General features: G+C 44.0%; 1 protein-coding gene across 1 annotated transcript in view; it reads right to left on the reverse strand.

Moving 5' to 3' along the window:
• COL22A1 (collagen type XXII alpha 1 chain) overlaps nt 1-26,365 on the reverse strand; it is a 237,671-nt gene that overhangs the window by 101,168 nt on the left and 110,138 nt on the right. The window contains exons 13-16 of the mRNA XM_037381896.1: nt 11,352-11,405; nt 9,611-9,664; nt 8,201-8,254; nt 1,239-1,292 (exon numbers count right to left, since the gene is read on the reverse strand). Coding sequence (XP_037237793.1) covers nt 1,239-1,292; nt 8,201-8,254; nt 9,611-9,664; nt 11,352-11,405 — 216 coding nt within the window. The remainder of the gene's footprint in view (nt 1-1,238; nt 1,293-8,200; nt 8,255-9,610; nt 9,665-11,351; nt 11,406-26,365) is intronic.

The raw sequence follows: 26,365 nt of genomic DNA on the forward strand, positions 1-26,365 counted from the left end.
GTTGCTCAGAGCCCCGTCCAACCTGACCTTGAATGTCTCAAGGGATGGGACATCTACCACCTCTCTAGGCAATCTGTGCCAGTGTTTCACCACCCTCATCATAAAAAACATCTTCTTTATATGTAGTCTAAATCTACTCTCTTTTAGTTCAAAATCATTACCCCTTATCCTGTTGCAACAGGCCCTACTAAAACGCCCTGTCTTCCTCATAAGTCCCCTTTAGGTGCTGGCAGGCTGCAATAAGGTCTCCCTGGAGCCTTCTCTTCTCCAGGCTGAACAACCCCAAGTCTCTCAGCCTGTCTTCACAGGAGAGGTGCTCCATCTCTATGGTTGTTTTGGTGGTCCTTCTCCATGCTCCAACAGGTCCACGTCTTTTCCTGTACTGAGGGTTCCAGAGCTGAATGCAGTACTGCAGGTGGGGTCTCATGAGAGTGGAGTAGAGGGGCAGAACCACCTCCCTCGCCCTGGTGCAGCCCAGGATACAGTTGGCTTTCTGGGCTGCGAGGGCACATTGCTGGCTCATGTCCAGCTTTTCATCCTCTAGTGCCCCCAAGTCCTTCTCTGCAGGGCTGCTCTTAATCCCTTTATCCCCCAGCCTGTACTGATACTGGGGGTTGTCCTGATGCAGTCATGTCCTCAAATCTCAGAAAACCCTATCAGCCTTTAGAACACCCTCTCAAAGGCTGCCTCCATAATTACCAAGGTGAGACCACAAGACAGAAATGTTTACTTGATAGAATCCGATTTACTCTGGTCTTGCTGTCTGTTCATTCAAGGCAGGTTTCCCCCCTGAGCCCAAAGGCTATTCCCTGACAGTTTGGAAAATGTGATTGGAAACTTGCTGAGAAGTAGTATTTTTTCTCATTATGATGAAATTTTCAAGTACCATATAAATGGTGCATCAACACAAACCAAAGAAATTGCATTACAGTGGAAGCATCACAAAATCACCAGCTGTTATCTCCGTAATCAAGACATTTCTGCCGTCATCTCTCTACTGGCTACAGGTCTGTTCTCATTTAAAGAAGTCAGAAGAAACTCAATGAAGTCGAGAAAATGTCACCATTTGAACACTACAAGTAAGAGGTCAGACATGCCCTACAATGCTTAATAATAATAATAGTAATAATAATAACAACAACAATAATAATAAAAACCCCACATAGCTGGGCAGAGCACACTGAAAAAATAGAGAAAGTTTCTAGAGTGTTAAAAATTTAACAAGAGCCACGACTTACCGGTGCACCTACGTAGCCTTTAATTCCTGGAGGACCCTGTTTTCCCTCAGCTCCCTGGGAAGGAATTGAGATACAGTAAAACACCAGAAACCGTTTCACATAAAAGATCGAGAATAATATCAGTTATTCAGAAATATAAGTTGCACTCCTGGGCTTACGGTGGGCTGTTGAGGCTTCTCAACTGTCTTAGCACTAATTCAGGGAGCAGTGTCTGATTTTTCAGCTACCTACCCAAAGTGATACCTCAATGTCCTTTTCTCCCCCCCAGCACTCAGACTTTAGCAAGTTTTATCCTCTTGCCTTCAGTCTTGCCCTAGGAAGGCAAACTGTCCCATGCAAGTCCCTCTACAGGTTAAGCAACAGGTTAAGAAGTTTAAGCAACGTCAGTTGTTGCCTGCCTGTTGTGGGCAGGGTGATTGAGCTCCGTCAGCTCCTGAACACAGCATTGGTGGAACAAAGCACAGACATACATTGCTGCAAAAGCTGCAGCAAAGGCCGTATCCCAGCATAAACAAACCACAGACTTCAAAACGTTATTTTGAAAAGTCAGTTGAAAGAATCAGATCAGAATTATATTCTCCAATGTTTATTTTCAGCATCAATGGGAGAAATGCAAGAGGATCAGGTACATTTCAGCAGTCCTTCACATGACTCTCTCCCTGGGAAAGGTAAAGTGAAACAGAAAGCACTCTCACTGTGTGCTTTTGTACGTCCTACACTGCCTGCAAAAGGTCTGGATCCTCAGCTGAACAGGCTCAGCCCTCAGATCCATGCTATGGAGACAGCCTGGGCCTGACAAGTTGACCATGAGAACTGGTTTGGCATCTTAGATCACCTATTTAACTGATTATTTTCTTACTTATCTCACTTCCCTCTCCCCGCCTCCATCTGGTTAACTCATGTATTGGGTGGCTGTAGCTGATAAGGCTTCAAAACAGATCAAGACTTATTTTAAAATCATTTCTACACTTCATATTAATAGATGTTTCCTACTAAAAAAATAAAATCAAAGATACAAGTTGTGTTTGCAATGAATTATTAGCAGAACTGAGGGGGTTTTGTACCAGTGCAAGCACCCAGGAGGCTGGTCATGTCACACCAATGTTTACACTTGCCTTAGCCCAAATGGCAATCTCATTTGGAGCAGTCGTTAAGCACAGACCTGGCAGGCTGGCTGGACTGTGCTTAGCCAGTGTTGCACCACTGCTGTAAGGAATGAATTGCCAAAACTGCCCCCTCCTTCTTCCAGAGAGGACTCGACTTGGTAAAGCAGATGAAGCTGTGTCCTGAGGGTTGTGAGCAGTTCATCAGCCCAGCTGTAAAGTGGCTGAACCTGTGTTCAGTATGGAGGCAAACCACATGGCAAACTCAGGCAGGGAGATTCACAGACTGGTTAACAAGAGCTGGGTTTAAGCACGAGCAAAGGTGGCTCTGGGATCTCTACAACATCAGGTACGTGAGGACCTCTGCAAGGTCAGGAAGCGCTTCAGCTCCTCTAATGGCAGAGGGAAAGCATCAGGCATGCACTTAAATCTCTCCCTTCAGCCTGCAGAAAAATACTGCTATCAAAGTCTAGGCAAAACCCTTTACAGAAATAGAGGCCTGCTCCGTGTTGTCCAAATTATCAGTCCAACTCAGTACTGTTACATAAAGTGTGGTTCTAACACTCAGCAAAAGTTATGTATAGAGAAACTGAGTTTGTCTGGATGAGACTTGCTGATCCCACTCAAGGCCTGTGCTGAGATCATGTCTGGTAAACCAGAGAAGTGTGAGACCTTCAACAGCCGAAGCAAACAAGAAAAAGGAAATTTGTCAAAATAAAACTCTTACCTAATACTTTATATTTCAAAGGCTTGATTCCCTCCCCCCCCCCCTCTGTTTTTTCTATCAAGTGCAGATAACTGTCAGTTCAGATGGGAACGCTATAGCTATGTCAGTGCCATGGCAATGACAGCCACAAAAAATCTTTTTAACATTTTATTAAAGATACAGGGGGAAAAAAAAGAAAAGGTTGAACAGCTGCTGCAGGATATTACAGGCTAAAGGGCCTGGGCTCAAAAATTCAAGCTTTGTTTCACTGCTACAATATTATGACCCCAGTGAGGGACCTGAGCTATAGCCTTTTTTCTCTGGACCCACTTACTCCATTTAATCTTCCAAATCCCACATCTCTGTGGGACCTTTCTCCACTAACCAGGGGATATTTCTTGGTGTCTCAGACCACTGTGGCACCTTCTAGAAGCTCCAACAGTGATTAGCACAAGGCTGACTTTGAGCGCTCTTCTTTGCTTCCACCAGCTAATACCCAGCAAGATCGTACGGTCTTCTTGGTAAGTAATGAAGTTTACCCACCAAGTTTGATGAAAAGGAAAAAAAAAAAAAAACAACCACCAAAACCCCCACAAATTTTTACAATGAAGACACTGAACTAGGAACACCCTCCCCTGGAGACTTCACCGAGCAGCAAAAGCAGTAAAACCAGAGATGACATACTGAGGCCATATCATTCTTGCACCCATACATGTACACTAACGGGCTTATCGTCCATTATGCCACATCTGTGGATTGAAGTCCTATTACCAGAAATATGCAGGACCCTTATCTGTGTTACTGGAAGCTTCACACAATCAATGAGGTCTATAAAAGCTGTGAGACACCACCTTAAAAGAAAGTGCTGACAACTCCCACTGAGGCAAAAGACTGAAAATCATTTAGGTTAGAAAAGACCTTTAAGATTATCAAGTCCAACCCACTGTCAAGTCCACCACTAAACAATGTCCCTAGGTGCCACATCTACACATCTTTTAAACACCTCCAGGGTTTGTGACAACCACTTCTCTGGGCAGCCTTTTCCAATGCCTGACAACCCTTTTGGTGAAGCAATTTTTCCTAATATCCAATTTAAACCTCCCCTGGTGCAACATCAGGCCGTTTCCTCCTATCCTATCACCTGGGAGAAGAGACCAACTGTGGCACTGTGCTCCACCCCACCCCCCTCCATCCTGACCATTGTTTCCACAGCAATGCCCAAGTGATAACTGCCAGTGGCTGGTCGTGATGGCTGTTTCTGACTCAGTGCACTCGGGGGAGACAGATAACAACATGACAGCCAAGGGTTAATTTGAGCAATGAACCCACTTACCAGTGCTGGTCAAGGTCAGACTCAATCTGTCTGAAAGAAACTAATTTCTGTAGTCAGTATGCAAATATGAGTGTTATCTTATTCCATAAATAGCGGACAGCCCCAGAGCCCATTGGGCTCTCCTGCAGGGCAGTGGGCTGCACACCAGAACCTCCCCTTGAGCAGGGCCACCGCGCAAGGTTAGTGCTCAAGGGTGAGAGATTCCTTGCAGCAATAGATTCTCAGAAAGCAATTTGATAGCATGTTAAACTTTGAAAACTTTGCTAAGTACTATCAAGGATCAATTGTGCACATATAATCATTTAGACATAAATTGGTGACCAAGTCTGAGACTAAGTCTGATTCCAGCCATGCCTAAGTTCCCCCCTGAGAAAGAGTTCAGAAGGCAAGTGGGTCCTTTCTGAACCTCGTGACTCAACGGGAGGGTCTCCCTGACAGTTTTGTCTGACCCTGTCCTCTGTGCAGTAAGCAGGTGTACCTTGCCATTGAATCTTTAACCACTGTCGCATTTACTATTAAGCTTCATTACATTGCTGCTTTATACCAATAAACATATTGCTGACTCTCTCTTATGAGTGAAGTGGGTCACTCTGTCTTTGGCACTGACCCAACCTGTCTACAACCTCCTTTCAGGTAGCTGTAGAGAGTGATAACGTGTCTCCCCTGAGCCTCCTCTTCTCCAGGCTAAACATCCCCAGGTCCCTCAGCTGCTTCTCACAAGACTTGTGCTCCAGACCCTTCACCAGCGTCACTGCCCAGCTCTGGACACGCTCCAGCACCTCAATGTCTGTCTTGCAGTGAGGGGCCCAAAACTGAACACAGGATTCAAGGGGCAGCCTCATCAGTGCCCAGTACAGGAGGACGATCACTGCCCTGGTCCTGCTGGCCACACGGTTTTGGATACAGGCCACGATGTCACTGGCCTTCTTGGCCACCTGGGCACACTGCTGGCTCATGTTCAGCCAGCTGTCAGCCAGTACCCCCAGGTGCTTTCCAGCCACTCTGCCCCAGGCCTGTAGCGCTGCGTGGGGCTGGTGTGACCCAAGTGCAGGACCCGGCACTGAGCCTTGTTGAACTCATACAATTGGCCTTGGCCCATCGGTGCAGCCTGTCCAGGTCCCTCTGCAGAGCTTTCCAACCCTCAAGCAGACCAACACTCCTGCCCAACTTGGTGTCACCTGCAATCTTCCTGAGGGTGCACTCAATCCCCTCATCCAGATCATCGATAAAGATATTAAACAGGACTGGCCCCAGTACTGAGCCCTGGGGAACAGCACCTATGACTCGTCACTATTCACCACCAGTCTTTGGGCTCAGCCATCCAACCATTTTTTTTCACCCAGCAAAGAGTAAATCTGTCGAAACCATAAACAGCCAGTTTCTCCAGGAGAATGTTGTGGGAGACAGCGTCAAAGGCTTTAATAAGGTCCAGGTAGACAACATCCACAGCCTTTCCCTCATCCACTAGGTGGGTCATCATGTTGCAGGAGATAAGGTTCATCAAGCAGGACCTGCCTTTCATAAACCCAGTGTGTTGGGTTTTAGGTATTGATCCCTCAGCCAAGCAGATAAACAGGGGGCTGAATTTCCTGGGGTGCACGTACAGCTGCTGAGTGTGCACTGCACTTGCCTGGCTCAACGCAAATGAAGATGGATTGAGGCAGGAAGGACCACATCCCAACTGACCAGAGAAACTGCAAGGTAGCTCTCCAGGGAGCCTGGGGTAGAGCCCAAAGCCACTGTACTGACACTGACAATAAAAATAAGTGATCTGGCAAAAAAACCCCAATCGTTACAGCTGTAATTGGAGATGTGACCTCTCTGCCAGCTCCACCCATCTCTATACACCTTTTTCCACACCAGCTAGGCGGCCGAGCTTTATGCCAAGGATTAAAGGCGTGTGGATTCATATTTTAGATTTTAAACCCCCATCAGCAAATTCAGGTTTATTTCTTAAAATAGCTCAGGTCAGAATCCTGCTTAAGGACACTGCATATATCCAGAGCATCCACTGAGGTAAATAAAAGTCACTGTGAAAGCACACTATCATTTTTATTTAGCCACTGGACCTGAGAGGCTGGGATTAGCCAAGATCACCTCTTCCCTGGGAGTACTTGGCACTGTCTAGTCAGTTGTCTCTAGGTTCAGCCCCACCAGCACCTATCCTGCCCATCCCGTAGCGCTGAAGTTCTGTTCAGCATTGCCTTGTTACTTGGCAGAAGTATATGTGCCTGATAATCTCAGTGGGAAATATGGAACATTTTCAAGAATAAAGTCCTTCCGGAGGTAGATGTAGGTGCCTCAGTTTTGCTTGGTCTGTAAAAGCTTTGCAAAGCAAGGGTGAAGAAATTCATACCACAAGGAGCATTGTATACACTACTGGTTTGTAATTGCACTATGGGAAATACGCAGGACAGAGAGAAAATATGTATTTATTTGCGTGATAGGAGAGATGCAGCTGACAGGCATTTATGGGTGATGAATTCAGTTCATTTCATCCACTCCCAAATCCCACTGAAGGACAAAATAATATCCAGAGTGCCTCCACTCAGCTCAGCCCAACCCTGCTTTGCAGCTGTCATTTATCCCCTGCTGAACATGCTGCCACACAGCTTCCACAACCAACCCCTTCACGTTGCTGAAGGCAATATGCCTCCCACCGAGAACCGTGGGATGGCTGCCAAGTATTTCCGCTAATCCACAAACAGACCATTAGTTCCGATACCCTCCTGATGAGACTTTAGGAAATGATGAACATTTCCCTCTATGAAAAAAAGACATTGTGGAGAAAGGGCCTCTCTATAGCTGCAGAAGCCAGAAGGACCTATAGAAATTAACTGCTTCGTAGAGTCCTCTCAGACAGAGCCAAGTGACAAGGCTACATGTGGAAAGCTGTTCAGGTACTTTCCAGTACCTGAAATAACTCCTATTTGAGGACAAAGGCATCAGTGAACTCAGTGGGAGGTTTAGACTAGATATGGCTCTTCCAGAAAGATGTGATGCTCAAAGGTCTTTGCTTGTACAGAAACAGAACTGGGTGAAGTAAATCTGGGCAATCAAACTGTTGTACCTACACCACCTTTCGTAGGCTGAGCTGAACTTGCTGTGCAAGATGCTCCTCAAAACATACTTGTCAATCTAGTGCACCATCTTCTTCTTGTGTTATAACAAAACTGATCTGAGGGATGGTGATCCCTTCAGTAACCAGGGAACAAGGCAAGGAGAGCTGAGGTTGTAAAAGGAGGTTAAGGAATTGCTTATGAGAAGGGCTTCAAATTTTAGGCATATTTCTGACACTCAGCTAAGTCTCACCAGATCTCCATTCAGAAGCACCTTGTTTGAAGCAAACCCAGTGATATAAGCATCAGCTCAAGTTCTGTATCACTCTGCCACTGTCTAATGGTGCAAACCAGAAGCTCCCAAAATAGGCAGAAACATCCAGGGTAGGATCTCCCCATTATTTTTTTTTTTTTTTTCTCATAGTCATAGAGTAGGGATAATAATTCTCACCTGCATCTTTGTGAGAGATGGGAATGCTTACTGAAGGCATGAAGCAAAGCTTATGTCCCCCAAAACATATTATTTTCATCTTCTTCAGCTATGCTGTTCATTGAACAAAAGGAATTTCTTCTTTTTACGTACTTTGCCTAATTGCTGATACCTTAACAGATGCCTGATGAAAATGAGCATTTTGAGTTTCTTCATTTCACCAGTGAGAATATCAAAAGTCATAAACAAAAAGTAATCCAAGCAATTCACACATATAAAAAGGCAGTGAAAAAAAATGCCTGCCCATATAAAGAAGAAATGGAAAGCTTACCTTTGGACCTGCTGGCCCAGGCAGTCCAAATGCACCTGGCTGTCCTGGCTCACCCTGCAAGTAACAGCAACATCAGTGGTAAATGCTAAGCCTTTTATATATAAAGGCAAGGATGGCTTGAAACACTCATTATATACAGCCTTAGAAATGGGAGCTCTAGCCATATCTGCAGTCCTGAGTACCATTATCTAGAGATCTAAAAGTTTACGATGTGCTTTCTTTGCAAAAATAAAAGCAGAAAGAGACAAACAGAAAACGGAAGCAGCTCTTCAACTACTCTTCAAACACACCCACCCCAGTAGGAAGAAATGAGTTCCCTAAGTCATGAACAGCTTGCATCGACTACAATCTGCAAATATGGATTCCTTGGAGACGCATTTGTTCTGGAATGGTGACCTTTCAGTGCAATAAACACATCCTATAAGGATTTCTGCAAGTCCAAGCATGTCACTGTCCAAACCCAGACCGTGCCACGTGTGATGTGATGAAATTGCATCAGTTCTGCAAGCTGTACTGGAAAAAATTACTGCAGTTTTTCTGAAGTGGGACAGGTGCAGCACAAAGCAGAAACAGGATGTAAGTAACAGGAAAAAAAATAATAGAGCTTTTCTGCTGCGTATCACTACTTCTGTGTATGCCTGCCCTTCCAAAAAGTCCTTTACCCAACTTCCTCCAGTCACCACCACATGACTGCCACAAAGGGACAGTGAATGAGATGGTAAAAGTCCACCATCAGGATGAAGATAATTCAAAGGGATGGTGATCAAGCAGTGGAAAAGGGGGAAAGCACTAAAATACACCTATATAAGATACTGGAAAATGTGTTTGTGATTTTATGCTTCAACTATAGTACTTTTAAAGACAATATTTGGTACGCTGCATCCTTTTTTGCACTAACCCTGAAACTCTTCCTTTGCTCTTAGCTTTTAGCAGTGCACGAGATGTGTTCAGGTGCCTGCTTCTGTGGCTGCGACATGGATTTCTCTAACCCCCGTCTGTTGGGGAAGCGTAAGACAGCACCCTGCATCCCCTGCCATCTCCGCTAGCCTATGACTCTTTGCCAGACTTAAAACAAATGGCCAGGCTCTGCAGCTGCAGCCATTAACCAGCACAGCCGCAGAAGCGGGTCCCAAACCACAGGCTGCCATGAACGCCCCCTTTCCCGTCTTAATGAATGGTAACAGAGCTGCCCCGGGAGCCCCTCGGGACGGCTAATCCATACACCACCTGCCATCGCTGCAAACGTGCGAGGGAGAGTGCTGAGGCTATTAACCTCCTGCCATTTGTTTCTGCTGCTCCTACAATGCCCATACAAAACCCCAAGACGTGGTCTGTTCAATACAGATTGATTTCCACTGCCTGCCCAGCACTGAAAGGCGAGGATTACATGAAAGGAACAAAAAGGCTTACGGCTTCTCCTTTTGCTCCATCCTTCCCAGGGGGGCCAGGTGAGCCCAGAGATCCCTGTAACAACAACAGAATTATCATCAGCACAATATTAACACCCGTTGCAAGGAGAAGGACATGAGTAACGCATCAAGACAAAAATAAGGAATGAGGAGAATCACTTCAATGCAAACATTTATTATTTACAGTCTTTGGAGGAGCTGCTGCTGACATTAACACACTATGTTATGGCCGATTGATGAGCTGTTAATGAGCAACTAAGCACTCTTGGCCACTTAACTCATTTAAGAATAAATTAATATAAAAGCTTTGCAGCTAATTAGACACATACCATTGAGTCATCTCTAATACCATCTCCCCTCAGCCTCTGTCCACCACTCCATTGTCTCAAAATACTGCTGTTATGTAACTAAATACTGATAATTTTTTAAATATTTTTTTTTTAACTCCTTGCTCATACAGCACCCGTCCCAAAGTTCAGAAGCTTCTAGATACAGCTATAACGCACATAAGTAATGAGCCTAAAAGCAAACAGAAAAGAAACCTTGAAAACTTCAAGCAGTCCTCAGGAACGACCCTAGCCACTGGGAAGCAAGTCCTAGAGTGGTGAACATGGAAAGCCATAGAAAACAAAGACAGAAATCCAGGCACCACTTTTTAAATTTTCCTATGCACCAAAATGAATGGAACTAAGTATGTTGTGGTTGGCAGCACCACTGCTAACCGGGACTGCAACAAATGGGAAAAGGCAAGTTTTGCTGTGTGCAGCTGGCAATTTAAAGAACAAATGGAGAATGGAAAGATAATAGGCTTGCCGACATACATGGCAAGGAACTGGCACAGTGTTTTTACTTCTAGGTACTGCAGGAATTTCTTTTTAGATGTATTGCAAAAAAAGGTTTGAAAGAGAAACAGACATGGGCACTGAAAACTGCCACGCTGGGCTGTGATTATACTGAGCTGGTTTGTTGTGTATTATTTGGTGGAGGGTTTGCCTTGCAATCCTGAACATTTGCTAGTTTACAAGAGGTGAAAAAAGTTTAAATCCCTCCTGCAAATGATGTTTAAGGCATTTCAGACTAATGCATCCAAAGTAAATATTTTTTTTACATGTATAAATTTTACATGTATAAAATACTCATTTTTTATATATTCATATATTTTATTATATATGTATATATATTTATATATTACATATACATATATAAAATGTATATGTATTTACATATGCAAAATACAAAAAGTTGACAGAGCAAGCTCAGTATAGGATAATTCCTTTTTTTTTTTTCTTTTTTAAGATGACAACACAGTGAGCTAAAGGCCATCTCAGTCCAAAACTTATTATGTTCAGTACAAGGAAGGACATCATCATTTTTGGCCTTCCATGTCTCAAACTGAAGAAACGCTGATGTTTCTGGATGTGGAGCCATTAGCACCAAGCTTCTGTTTTGTTTCACTCTTCTGTTTCAGAATTTTACAAAATTTAAGCAAAATTCATGCCCTTGATATCTCCACACATTTGTCAAATAGTGCTAAGCATCATCAAGAGATTTAAAGATTTTAAGGGTACACTTTGCTGAAAAATAATGCTTCAGTGTAGTCTCCTTTTCTTAGCACCTTGCTAACATGAAACACGAAAACAGAGGTAAAACTAAAGACTTAGAAGAGGGTCTGTTTTCATTAACCTTCCGCAATACCTTTATAGACGCAAACTTTTCACAGTATAAGAAGGATTTGGACTTACTTTTTCTCCTTTATCCCCTTTCAGCCCAGGAAAGCCAGGGGACCCTTCTTCACCCTACAACACCAATGGAAAAAATACTGAAAAAATATGAAATGCCATACCATCCTATAGTATATTTTAGACAGCACAATTATCATCTGTTGAGAGTTGAGGCCAGCTTCTCCACCTCGCTGTAACAATGCTGTTCTCAGTCACCTGTAAGTTGCCCATATTTGAAAAGGTTCACTTTCAACTCTCTATCACAGTGTCTTCCTCTGGGCTGATCCATCCCTACCCTCCTTTTTGTAAATACCGCCCAGAACGAGTCTTTCTCCAAGAAAAGATTAGAGACCTAGCCTTGTTAAAAGTTTTTGAAGCATAGAATCATTTCACTGAGAAACTCTGCTGCCACTTTTCAAAGCACAAAGTCAACTTACTGCCATGCCAAATTTCCAATGGCATGAAAATTTTTGGAAAAACCCAAATACGGGGATTTTTTCCCATTTACCTGCTCACATTAGGCCAAAATGTAACCTTGGAAGCCACTCCATTTAGGCCTTGTATTTCTCATAGTCAACAGCTCTGTTAGGCTTTATGAACGGAGCAGGATTATGCCTGCTGTCTTGAGGTAGCTGGCTGTGATCCAGCAGTCTGCCTACATTCGTCCTGCATGTTTGTGCTCAGACTGATGGCACCAGTACTGCTGGATTTTACAAAAGATGTTGGCATGAGTCCTTTAATGGACTGCTAGCAGTGTCTCTTCTACCTGAAACAGCAATCACACATACATGGGATGTAAAGCCACTAGCACTGCTGGCAAATGACATGCCACAAAGCAGAGCTAAGCAACTCAGACCTTTTTCCCACCTGGGAAAAAAGTTTGTTTGCTTTTTTGTTTTTGGTAAAAACCCAAAAACATAGAAGAACCCTTTTGAAAGAGCATTAAAGTGGTAAGCATTTGACGCATATGTTTCTAAGTTGCCTGTATATACATAAGGACTACCTACACATGCAGATAAATTCAGGCCAAATTCTGCCACACAGTCCTATTTGTGAATTTTTTTTTCCTGCATGAGTAGTCCAGCAGACTTAGATGGATGTATTCCTAAGGCGAGTTTCCAGTCAACGTCAGGCAGAGTGACAAAATCAGGCCTTATTTATTAATAGGTGTATTTGACACTTAAAGTTTAATAAAAGATACTATCTGAAAAGTATCTGTGCTGGATATGCAAATTAACGCCATTAGATACTTCTGTAATCACATCTGTTGCTAACTGAACCTTCATGAAGCACTCTGTCTAGAATTTGCTGTGCAGCTAGTGGTAAAAAATCAGATCTGTATTTTAATGGCTTCCTAATGAGAGAGGGAATCCATCAAATAGCAAATGTGATTTTTAAGGAAATCATTTGCTCTAAGAGGTCAATATAACTTGGAGGAGTTGCTGTTGCATGGCAGTGTGCAGTGTAGGTAGGAGAATGATTTGTCTTCTCTGTGCAAAGTAAAGGAATATGGTTAATTAGCATCTTCTCTTGCCCCCCCCCCCCCCCCCCCCCCATGAATTAGGAACTCTTTGGCACAGCTGAACAAAATTAATGAAAGCATCAGTCAATCATTTTAATGCATGATGTTCATAGAGCCATTCGTGCTGGACAGGACCTCGTGAGGTTTCTAGTTCAACCTCCCAGTCAAAGCACCATCGACGGTGAGTTCAGACCAAGTTGTTCAGGGTTTATCCAATCTGGTGTTGTAAACCTCCAAAAATAAGGTTGTTCCTCTTCCCAGATTGAAATGGTGACTTACCTCTTAAGCCAATAGCATCCCAGGAAGAAAAAGACTTTTTTTTTTTTTTTTTTTTTTTAACTAAAGCAGCACAATTTTGTTCTTTTGAATTTTAACATATCTCAAGCAGCTACCTACTAAGATGTGAAGCCCATAGCAAATCTATCGGCCCTTACAACCAAGAGGCTCCATGGGCATTTGCACTGCAGACTCTCTCCCACTTCATGACCATGCACAGCAGACACAGCTGGTCAGCCTGAACTGCTACTCACAGACCAGGGTTCACCAAGCAGGAAAGAAGGACCTCAGGGATGCACCATGCTCAGGGAACATGTGATCCAGCAAAACCCACTTTCTTTTTTCTTTCTTCACTTGTGTTTACTGCCACTGCCTCTTTTTTGATGCATAAATGGAAGCACCGCATGCTATACATCAGCCAGCCTGGCACAGAGCTGACTCTTTACTGGAAATAACTAGAGGACTTTACCAGTCTGCAGGAGAAATCTTTGGGCATCCACCAGCTTCACCAGTTCCTCCCCAAGGAGAAAACTGCACAGAAGCAACTCAGACACTCAAGAGAGGTTTAATGTCCCCTGAGGAGCCACCACTGAACCCCATCACAGAGCAGAAAGGGCTCCCACTTCTGCCCCTTCCACTGACCCCCCCATTAACCCTGGCTCGCTGCTTTGTATCCCGCACGAAGCAGGAAAAGCTGTCAGGCTAAGGGTTCAGCAGATGCCTGAACCTTAATAAAAGCACAAGAAGAGATCACGTTGCCTACGTGGAAACACTGACGTTCACAGAGTAAACTGCGTAAACGACAGGAGCAAGAAGTGGAGAAGTGCAGGAAACAAGAGAAGCATCTGTGCTGCTGTGCTTGCACAGTGCCAAAGTAGCTGTGACAGGCAGGGGTAGGAAAGCAACCAACAGCCTGCACCCTTATCTCACAGTCAGCTGCCAAAATCCCCACTGAGGATGCAGCTAACTGGAACAGAGTCATGTTGCCACAGCAATTTACTTCACTAAGCAGCTCTGGGTTTTTTATTATTATTATTATTATCCTCTCTCCCCACTCCCCACCCCCTTTTAAAAAAAACCAAAAACACAACTAACCAACTTAACATACTGCATTGCAGAACAAACACCTTTTCTTTTCACTTGTCCACCAGATTTTTTTAAGCAGGTAAAATCCCAAGCACTGTGTTCAGCGTGCTGCTAAGACCTAGGGAAGTGCTGGTACCCAAAAGGTACCGTTCCCTCCCCTCAGCCCCTCCAGTTAGGTCGCTGGTCTGGCAAAAGAGCTTGCCTCTCTCTCCAGCACTTGTGGATTAAGAGGCTCTGCCACGGCATTTACCCTGGAAACCACTTTCTAAAACCAGGGAAAAATGCAGTTAGAGAATGACAAACTGGGCTGAAAAATAAATCAAAGAGGCCTGAAATAACATTGTTCAAGAGGAGTTCTTGCTGGGCAGGTTACACCTTCAGGAATTAGCCTCCAAAGGCAGGCAGCAGTTTTTTCCTGAGTACTTCCCCTTTTCCAGGCTCAGGAGAACGCTGTCCTTCTCTTACCCACTGGAAAGCCAGCCATTCATGTTTAGTTTTCATCCTCTGTGCTACACAGCCAGTGGCCTTTAATCAAACGTTGCCACCAAAGTTAGCAAGAGAATAAACACGTTCATTAGCTCACTGTTGACAAAATACCTGTTAAAAGAGCCTAGATCTGGCAAACTGCCATCTGATCAAAAGCAACCAGAAGACTTCTCTTGCCGTACAGCTGTGAAGTGCAGCAGTCAGATAGAAGCAGATACTGCTGAGCAAGAGAGGGCAGGCAGGCACTGCAAGTACTGAAGTCATATACTAGCACAGAGTGTGAGTACACAGAGGTTGTGTAGCGCACAGGTAGCTACACATTTCTACAAGTGCCATTTTTTTGCTTTTCAGCACTTACTCTAAGATTATTGACTTGAATTACAGCAATGCCTCATTTGTTCCCTGCTTGGGTCACTCTGCTGGACGCTATGAATAAATATTAAATGACAGTCACTGCGCTCCACAGCTCGGTTTAAAATTGTAAGCAATGTGTAAATATAATAAAGAAATAGCAGAGACAGAGAGCACAGGCCAGTGAAACAGCTGCCAAGCAGACACAGCCTGCAAGTGCCCTGGGCTGAAGGATCCAGGCATCCCACTAGAAAAACAGGCAGGCTTAGGCAGCTGGCACTGAGCCCTGGGGAAGAAAAGTCCATCACATTCCTCACACCAAGGCCAAACTTTGGTTGTGCCACCAAGAGGGATAAAAGTAATGCTTTATACCCACAGGCTGGCTGCACTCGCAGCTTCAGCACAATAAGGACCTTGTGGCACCGTGTAAACCACACCTATCTCCTTACCCCATACAGTTCTATCACCACCCAGCTACTTTATGGATATCTGAACTTCAAAGGCTGTCCCTTCCTGGGGGAACATCTGGACCAAACTAAAGAGGTAATAAGGACCAGGAAAACAGGAAGAAGCAGCAAAAGCAGAAGGGACTACTGATTAGGAGGGGAACAGAGCACAGATTCCCTTAAACGTAGCCTACATTTTCTGGAGTAGTTTTACACTCTAGATGGCATGACCTATTACTTCTTTGGTCAATAGATTTGCGGACAAAAACTTGAATGTGTAGGTAGTGGTACCAGTGAGGAAGCACATCAACACAAATGGCAGCTGGGCTTAGGAAGTTTGCTAATGACACAACACTGAGGGGAGCAGCTGATACCCCAAGAGGCTGCGCTGCCGTTCAGCGAGACCTGGGCAGGCTGGAGAGCTGGGCAGAGAGGAGCCTGGTGAAGGTCAGCCAGTGTAAGGTCCTGCCCTGGGGAGGGACAGCCCCGCGCACCAGTACAGCCTGGGGGTGACCTGCTGGGGGGCACCTCTGCGGAGAGGGGCCTGGGGGTGCTGGTGGGCAGCAGGTTGCCCATGGGCCAGCAGTGTGTCCTCGTGGCCAAGAAGGTCAGTGGGACCCTGGGGGGCACCAGGAGGAGCGTGGCCAGCAGGTGGAGGGAGGTGATCCTGCCCCTCTGCTCTGCCCTGGTGAGGCTGCGCCTGGAGTGCTGTGCCCAGTGCTGGGCTCCCCAGTTCCAGAGACAGGGAACTGCTGGGGAGGGTCCGGCGGAGGCTACAGGGATGGTGAGGGGACCGGAGCATCTCCCGTCTGAGGGAGGGCTGAGAGAGCTGGGCCTGTTTATGCTGGAGAAGAGAAGACTGAGGGGGGGGTCTTATCAGTGTCTACAAGTATCTTGAGGGCGAGTGTGAAGAGGACGGGGCCAGGCTCCTTTCAGTGGTGCCCAGCGACAGGACAAGGGGCAACGGGCACAAACCGCAGCACAGGCAGCTCCCTATGAGGAAGAACCTCTTTCCCTTGAGGGTGACAGAGCCCTGGCACAGGCTGCCCAGAGAGGCTGTGCAGCATCCTCTGGAGATATTCAAAATGCGCCTGGATGGCATTTTGTGCAACCTTCTCTAGATGAACCTGCTTTAGCAGGGAGCTGGACTAGATGATCACCAAAGGTCCCTTGCAATCCTGACCTTTCTGTGACTCTGTTATTTTAAATATTAAAAAGCTCCTAAAATACTGAATACTGCAAGCTCTGCAGATGTAGCACTAGACAAATCACTCTGAAAACTCCATCTCTCATTCCTCAAAGAACTGATACAAATTCTGCAAGCAAATTAGGAAAGTTTTCTGAGTCATACTGAAACAATAAATTATTGCAGAATCCCATAAAAAGGATTGAATTTTGAATTTGCTTCTATTTATTTTATAATGGAAGTGTTCAGAGCCACACAACAGATACAGAACAAAGCCTAAGAACTACTTCTGTCCTGCCTCGGGGGAGGTTAAAGCCCGGCTTACACGGGGACATGGTTTTTTGAGACCCAATGGACAAAAGGAAATGCCACATCATGAGGAAATTAAGAGCACAGGCAACTCAGCTGCTGCAGACAGAATATTGGGGTGATGAAGAATAAAGATACTTCCCTTGGCTTCAAGCACATCATCTATTCAACATAGAGAGGTGAGCTGGGGAAGCGTAGACACATCCAGACAGGTTCCTTTATTAGTTTGTGTACATCAGCAAAGTTATCCCACTTCTACATTTGAGCAAGGATGTCTTCCTGATACACCAGCATCACATGGATTTACCAAATTATGCTGGCTCTAGGTTAGTGAACCCTCCATGATCATGAAGGTTGGATTTTTTTTTTTTTTTAAACCTTCCATTACATGCCCACCATATGCACAGACAGACTGATTTGTTGTATATCATCCGATGGTTCACCTCAATTGGGTTACAGCAAGCCTCACTACCCCACAGAATCACCTGAACGTTATGCATATGGTCTGTGACCATATGATGGCTAGATCCCATGTAGATCCTTATGTGGTTAAGTGGACTTAACTATAAAATTAAGAAGAAGATATCATCTAGCAATGAAGGTTATATTTCCTCAGAGCGGAAACAACTAATACATGGATTTTGCCATATGTAGCCTCATTGCAGAATTTCTCTGAAAAGAAATAGACCTAAAAAGGAGAAAGAAGGGATCTGCACATATATGGAAAGATATGAGATAGAACAATTCAGTATTACCTGATCCTAGAGAGACATCAGAAACACACAAAGGAATAATCCCTCAGTGATGTTTTTAAGCAGTCTACTCAAGTTTAACTGCTTTTCTTTCCTCCACTTGCAGCTCCTCAAGCAGCTGCCAAGTTTACAAATATTTCTTCCAACTCGAGAACAGCTGTGGCCTATAATCATATATTTTATTTCAAACTCTGGGTTGTGGCCTACGTTAATGGAAATGAGAGCAAACTAAACAAGAAAATAATGGAGGGAAAAATCAGTACAAAACACATGGTTAGATTCTCATTTGCCTGTCAAATTCAAGTAAATCATCACTGGACTTTTCTTTCAGTTTACAAAGCAGACAACAGAAGACAGATCATTCTAAGGTCAATTCCACAAATTTTTTTTTATCTTCTTTCCAAACTGGTCTACATCTAACACAAAAGTGCCACTTTTCTAATCCTAAAATGAAATAAAAATTTCTAACCTTGTCACAAAACATCAATAAAGGTGACATTGGGAGACCTTCAACAATGTGCCAAGCAGAACCCCATGAATCACACACTCGGCATACTGACAGCTGCACAGACTGGGGATTCTATAGCCAAGGTAGGAGACAGAATAGCAGGAGTTCAAGACAACCAGAACAAAATGGGTAGATGAAATGGAAACAGAAGCAGAGTTGAGCTGTGCAGTGTTACTTCACCATTAACACACCCCGCTCCCCTTCATTAATTAACTTCACAGCATGCCTGTGAAATGAGAAGGAAGTCATAGCAACTGTAATGTTGCTTTCATCTCACGAGGGTGACAAGTCAGAGGGACAACTGAGCGGAACACATATGGAAGTTCACAGTCTGGGACAAAGACAGAAAATCACTCCAGATTTCCTGCGTCCCAGGTCAGTGCCCTAACCACAAGTTTATTCTTTCTCTCTCCTGGTTATTTGGTTTGCATTTAACTTGGCAAATTGATATTCACAAAGAATAAGCTAGAAGACCATGTGTAAGTGGCCTACTGCTGATCCATGGTTACACACTAAACTGTTTTCTCTGTTTGATGAGAAAAGTAGAGGAGGACAACAGAAGAGATGTCATAAGTTGAGTGTGGTCTTCAGGTTCAAGTGTCTGAGAATGCTTCCAAGAGACTGCATGGTCCGGAGCCACCAGCTTGAAGAGGCTGAAATGAAACCACTTTGTCTCCAGCAGCCATACAAATTAAATACTCACGTAAAAAAATATTGTAGGGTTTGGGTTTGTCTTTTCTTACTGGTGAAGCAAATACAAAAAGTTTCATTAAGAGCCAGGGATGATCTGCAGATCAACTGAAAGCCAGAGCTACAGTAGATATATGTCACCCAGCTCCATTTTAAAAAGCTGCTGACCAGACAGGCAGCACAAATGACTGCCATTCTCCAATGCACAGATGCAGGATTCTATTAGTTTAATGATGCCAAAACACTATTAATACCTTGGCAAATTTGACACCAAGATTGGCATTATCTCCTGCTTCCACAAGAAATAAGACATTAATCTCAACTTGGAGTTCACTTTAGATCATTCTGACGGATGAAGAAAAATCCTCTCCACTGGATCTCTGTATTATATTCTGATCTAATAAAACCGAAAGGTCATGTGGACAAGATGCACAAGGGTCAATAGAAGTTGCAGGTTTGGCTAGTGTATCAGGAAACCTAACCCAGTATGCAGTCAGCTGGTTAAATAATAGTTACAGGCACTTTTTGTACTGCAAAAGGTTTTATTTAATGTATTGCATAGAAGTCAATTGTCCCTAAAAGTACTTCCTCAGGAGACCTTGCCTTCCAAGGGTCTCTGAACCCTTGAACCTTATCATGAACATCATGGACCCTGCCATGAGACTGGAAGGGTCCTTCTGACCCTTCATCATACGATCCCAGTCATTGTCTCTCTGGGGAGAGTACGTGCATCGTTTTTCAGGGATACCAACAGATATCTTTCTCTGAAGTAACCTGATACTCCACCTTTGCATCAAAATAGGCAAAACAACAACTGTATAGCTGTTAATTTGACACCAATAAACTTGGCACTGCAGGAGAAAAGATGCTTAGTGATGTGGTAAACAGCCAGACCCTTACCAAGGTTACTGTAGAGTTCAGAATAGCCTGAAAACATCCTAAAGACTTCAAAGCTGTGTTTGGCACACAAGATCTTATTCAGTAACTTCATATTAGTTGCATCCCCACTGTGACACTCCTTCGCTCACTACGTAAGTAATTGCTGAGAGATTGGGGTGGTCCTACACCTTTGACAGCTGTTGAACTGCTGGTTCACCTATAATCAGGACTGCCCCAAGTGGAGTAATGATGTGAAGAAAGCATCCACCTCTGCAACAGAGAGGGCACAAGAGAGTGCAAAAGGGAGCTGTTGTGTTTGAAATACTTCTGTTCAACAGCTACAACAGTTGTTCAATCAATTGCTGAAATGTTCAAATTAAGAAACAGTCAAATGGTTTGCAGACCTATGGATGTATGAATGCACTGAATAGGAGATAGAAGATAATTGGAATCTGTTGGTACCACAATCCCACTACACAGGAATAACCTGAGAAATAGACTGGACTACTATAAAGGATTGGATTCCCAGAAACAAGACCAGTAGTTCCTGAAATTCCAGTTTTTCTTGTTTGCATGGTTGGGGTAAGAAGGTCCTCAGTTAAAGATAGGTTTGTCAGACACTTTGAAATTTGAGAAACATAACAGCTCTGCTCTGAAAACTTCCTTGTCTCAAAGTACAGGCTGATGCTTCTTGCTGGCATATGCTGCTACTCAGGACCAAATAAACAGCTTGCCAAGTGCTAAGGGAAGTGTTCACTGAAGCAGAAAAATAACCTAGTCATGTATCATGACATTGGCTAACTTATGTCCTTAAATACAAAAACAGCATACAGAAAATAGTTCTGGTCTTGTGGGTGATTTGCCATGTACTGGTTGATGTTTTGCCTTGCAAGAAAAAAAAATCTGTTAATTACTTTTGGTCTGCTTCTGGGAAGTTCCTGATGCTTCAGATCTCCACATGCTCCTCAAAAATTTCAGCAGCTCTAACATGGTCACATTAGGGTAGAGGAATACTGTGTCAGAGCGCTCCAGACTTCAGTGCCAATCTGCTCTTAAACACCTAATGATGCTGATATTCCACATTCGCCCCTTAGTGCTTATTCCAGTAGAAAGCTTTTCCTAAAGATTAACCCACATTGTCTGGTCCATGATTTCTCCCCTCCTTGCAGAGCCCATTCTTTTCAATGTCTTCCTGCTGGTTAAATCTGAAAAAAATCACTGATCATCATTCTCATTGTTCTCTGCAATGAGCAACATCTCCCCACATGTCTCTTTAGATGTCATGTCCAAACCAGAGACAGCATCCTGCCTTAAGTCTTATTACCACTTAGAGCTTGCAGCGGTATACCTCTGTTGACCAGCAAATATACCCGAGAGGCTGCTCAGCCAAGTCTTTGCCAAAATGATAATTTTGGTGCAACCAGACGTATTTGTTTATAAAGTGATGCTGCTCCCTAGGTCTTTTTCTTCTCAAGAGTGCATTACATGATTGCTCATCCCATTTTACTTGAACAAGAACGGGAAAAGCTAAGGCCAAGATCCCCTTTGAAGCCAGTGATATAGAGCCAGTAACAGAAACTGAGTTTCCAGAGACCCAAAGCCACTCACAGCATCAAATGTATTGGATTCTCTTGAAATAACAGCCACTAATGGTCCACACACCATTTCACCAGGAAAATAAATGTTTACCATGAAAAAAGCCCACATTTTCCTCATCTGGAACTTGCTACTATGTGCATGTTCATTACCCAGCAGGTCTGAGACACAAATCACCACCCTTCTGTCAAAGCTAGACACAATAGGCCTCGTGGACTTTGGGAGACGTAAAATCTCTAGGTAGCGCTTAAGAAAAAGGGTGAGACACCCAAAAGGGCAAATTGAAGACGTCCAGGATATATCCAGGCAAGTAAAGAATAACAGAAAACACAGTGTTGTCGTGGTCTCACCTGCCCTCACCTTCAGAGAGCCCCTGAGCAAGGCACCGGCACCTTCCCAGCCACGAGCAACAGAACTCAGCCTGGCACCAGCTTTGATCAGCAGGAAGGAGAAAATCTGGCTGCTTAACTAGATAGATGTGAAAACATGTAGCAGGGAGAGAGGCAGGGAACATGTAAGATGACTTTGATAGACCAGTGATAACAACTTGCTTCATGTAGTGCTGCAGCTCTCCACGATTCATTAGGCTATGAGATCCACTTCAGAGCGTATGCTCCAGACTGCTAGGAAAGCTTTTCTCATTTTCTACCTAACAGGCAGCTAATCCATACCTATCCACTGCAATATTCCTCTCAGCAGCATCACACATTTGAACAAGAGTTATCAATGACCAAATCAAGGAAATTTGTTTCCCCCCCGAGCTCTTTTATCAGAAGGAGCACAAGGCTGGCAGATCTTTCTCATATGCATCCTTTCCATGCTGCCAGCGGATCTTGGCAGAGAAACCCTCTAAAGAAACAAGTGCTGGAGACTTTGCAAAATCCTGCTTGCCAGTAGATGTCATTATATACCAGCAATGTACCTGCCAGCCAGGGGCCAATCTAAAAAAAGAAATGTTTTCTAAGTTTATGTAAAGAAAAAACCCCAAGTTACAAGCAATCTCGCACTGCTGAGAATTAAGCTGTCACAATGCACAATTAGTATGTGATCTGGCTTCAAGATGTTGATTACAATCTGCAGCTGTTATTCTGGGTCACAGAAAACCACTGAATTTATCTAAAACCCTCTAATTATTGTTAAGAAAAAGAACTCCATCAAACCACAGTTATTTAACTGTAAAGTACCATTCTGCATGGCTAAGAGGACTAAAAAATACTCAACATGCAGACTGAAATTGCCCACATACACAAGAGGAGTCAGAATATATTTGGAGTATTAAGGCCAATACTAACATTAACACGTTACCTCTTAGAAGATGCAGAAAAGAAATCAGAGATACGAATGACTCCAGCGAGCTGCGTGACAGCCTTATAAAGTAGATAAGGTGTTATTATACAGATGTTTAAGTGCTGGACTGAGAGGTTAAGTGCTGAGTGACCTTAACCCAATGAAGTCAGTAGCCAAGAATAGTTCCTGCAGGAGATGATTCCCAGCTCAAAAAATAATAAGAAAAAAAACCTGCAGATATTGCACTTTCACTTTTCATTACCAGGTCAGTTTGAGTTATGCTCGCATTATTTTTTTTATTCTGCAATAAAGTAAGAAAATCTGAGTGCTGAGAACCAAACCCCGAGGAGCTAATGTTTCCACAGCCACTGTCTCCAGGGAACACCAATTACCAGGCAGTTGGGGGTTTGTTTAGTTTTCACATTTCAAACCCAACAGTATCTCTGAACTTGGAGATGTTTTTCCATCTTGTTACTGTCAATATGTGCTCACTGAAAGAGCACTGCCCAGGGACCTGGATGCTGATGCGCAAAGGCTCCTGCTGTGCAAAGGCTTCTGCTGCCTGACGCTTCCTTAGGCTCTCAGAGTCACCCTTCATCTCACCAGCCCTGGCTAAACCGGGTGGGATTTAAGAGTTTTGGGACTTGGTGACAACGTCTGAATACCACAGCAGCCTAAACAAGGCCTGTAACCTCACTGGAGCACTCTTCTTGCACCAGGCTCAAGGTTTCAGCAGCGTAAAGGACACACATCATCTCTTGGAGCAACAATTAGTTTTATTTGGAAGCTGCAGGAATAAGGACTAATTCTTCGTTCATGCAAGCTCAAGCTCCCCACCATGTAAGTGCTCAGAGAGCACATCCTTCTTCTAGAAGTTCAGATGGTTTCTTTGTATTGAAGCTGGTTTTAAGCTCTTGCCTTTGGCTACTGCTTGAACTATACTGCAGCAGCATGGCAATGCACCCTGCTAATCTAGACCCTGGCTTGGGCACAGACTTGCTTCATCAACTGCAGGCTACCAGTCTGGTGATCGGGACTCTCGGTTGAACCTGGCTAATATCACTGACCCATCCTGCTCCCTTGCTGGGGTGCCATGTGACAAACCCTAGCTGGTAAGGTCCCTGCCCTGCCAATTGTGGTATTTCTCCCAGCTCCATCTCCCTTGGGGCACAGCTGGTCCTTGCTGCACCTGACACCTAGGGAACAGACTCTCAAACATCATCATAGCTCCGTGTGTCTAAAATACTACTTCCAGCCTAAGTCTTACCTGCAACCAAGTCACACACAGCCCTTCTGGTTCCAATATATATCCCTTAAGAATACCCAAGCAAAAATTCTCCTTTGCCACCAAACCAGCATGCAATATGAGACTCAGACATATCAGAGATGCTTCTGTGGCACTTTTTGCCGGCAGAGCTGCGCTAATTTTCTTGTGCCCCAAGTTGCTGGATGCTAGCCAGCCCTGACCCATTGGCATTGCACTCATGCTAATTAGGAAAGCCCTGCTGACAGCACAACATTGGGGTAAAAAAAGTTACGTGGCTTTCAGGTCAGACCTGTCTTGTATTCAGCTGCCTCAGAGCAAAGACAAAGAGCACACGGCTCTGTATGGATAGACTGTATCTAACAGGGTAGATTTCCACAGCTTTTCCAGAAGCCCTAAAAATGGCAATAACTCCAATTTGTAAGACAAGTGAGGAAAGGGGAAGCAAAGCCTTTGTTCGAAGCATCTAGCAGACAAAATATACAAAGCCTGGAGGGAGAAAGGTCCCCCAGCTTCATTTTACAGGAACAAAGACTAGCTGCTTTGCCCAAGGTCAGCAAATCTTAGAGCCAAGTTTTAAGCCTGGGTCTCCTGCAGCCTAGCCCAGAGCCTCAGCTATCTGCCTGCTTTTCTTTTCTATGCCTGGTCTTGCAGTCGCTGCATTTCTAATAAGCCAAGCCACTTCAGAGCTTTTATTCCTGTTAGAAATCCTATAATAATCCTTCTGCATTTTTATCAGAACAAGTCATTACCATGAAGAAAAAAACATTGTTAGGAGAATATAGACTTAATCTACTAAAGTTGTTTCTCATATTCTTTGCTGCACGTGTGATTATTAGCATGAAGGGAAACAGACAAAGCACAAAGGAAAAGCTCTGATATTCTTGGAGACACATTAGTGAGGGAAGTCTCAATGTAAGCCATAATGAAGCCTTCATCCACCACTTCTGCAGAAGGTGGGTGCTCCTGGTTAGAGCTTTCTATTCTGATTGGTTTCCCATGGAAAATCACAGGAACAATCACTTGACCCAATTTCTCATGTTTCCTACCCTTCTTCAACAGCTATAAACATTGTTGGCCCAAGCCCTGAATGGACTGTGGAAGCTTCTGTCCCCTTCTGGGCAGTGAGGTTATTAGGGATATTCAAGAGTTGTACAGATGTCTAGAAACAGCTCCTAGCAGTCAGGCCAAAGGTCTAGCTAGCTCCTATCCCACCTGCAGCTGTGGCCTTTAAGAGAGACTTGTCTAGCCTACTGTCCTGCTCCCACTGTTCACAGTTTGCAGAGACTCGCTGATGTCCTGAAGCAGAAAGTCTTCGTACTGACTAGAAGTTTACAGTGTCTCTCCAACTCACACGCATTTTTTTAAAACAAAAAAAAAAATTAACCATCAGAGCATACTGCGAAGAACTCCAATACCTACTGCATGAAAAGCAGCTTCCTTTTGTTCATTTTAAACTTTCCATCAGCTAGTTTGATTTGCTTCCCCTTAATTTTTACAATAGAAGAAACAATGAAAAATAGTTTCCTACTGATATCTTCATACCACTCAAATCTTCACAGATTTTTATCATATCCTTTCCGATGTCATCACTTTTCCAAGCACCTTCCCACCTGCAAAGCCTTCTCACTACTGTTGGTTTTTAGGATGTTACAACGGTGTCTCAGCATGATTGCATGATATTCTGTACTTTGCAAGACAAGGGCATAAGTTTTGGAAAGCCTCTAAGTTAAAACTTGTATGGACACATTAGAAGGGCAGGCTGGCTCATGATGTGGATGGCTGTGGCCCAGGAATGCAGACCTCATACTCTACAGAACCTCTCTTGTCAGACGTGATTTCCCTAACTTTGATCAGAAGTCACTGAAACCCTATCTTGCTTGAATTATCTTCAAAAATGCTCTACGGCTGTTCCTTCTGCCCTCATTCCTTTCCTGCACCTACTCCACTTGAATCAACAGAGGTTTGAAGACTTGAGTTATAACCCTTGTAGGATCATCCCATCTGGTCTAGCAGAATCCATCTGAATAACCCACAGAAGAAAGCCAAACCATTGCCTTTCATGGTGAGCATGTTATAGAATTGGGTATTTGCTCATGTATAATAATCAGTTCAGTAACATCACTGTGTGCCAAACAAGCGAACGAACACACAGCAAAGGGACACAGATTTATGAGCAGAAATATGGCAGGCTACACCTAATGCCATAGGGATTAAACACCCAAAGGGCTGAAAGATGGCAGTCTACAGTGGAAATTTAAGATTTAATACAGAGCAGTGGCAGCTGAATCATACCTAACCTGCTGGAGAGCACTTGTAGATGCATATTGGGTTTTTTATATATCTGTACAATTACTAGGTCTGCACATGCACGTTTCTGTACATAAAAAGCATCCT

Source organism: Falco rusticolus, chromosome 3 (genome assembly GCF_015220075.1).
Source record: "Falco rusticolus isolate bFalRus1 chromosome 3, bFalRus1.pri, whole genome shotgun sequence".
NCBI lineage: Eukaryota > Metazoa > Chordata > Aves > Falconiformes > Falconidae > Falco > Falco rusticolus.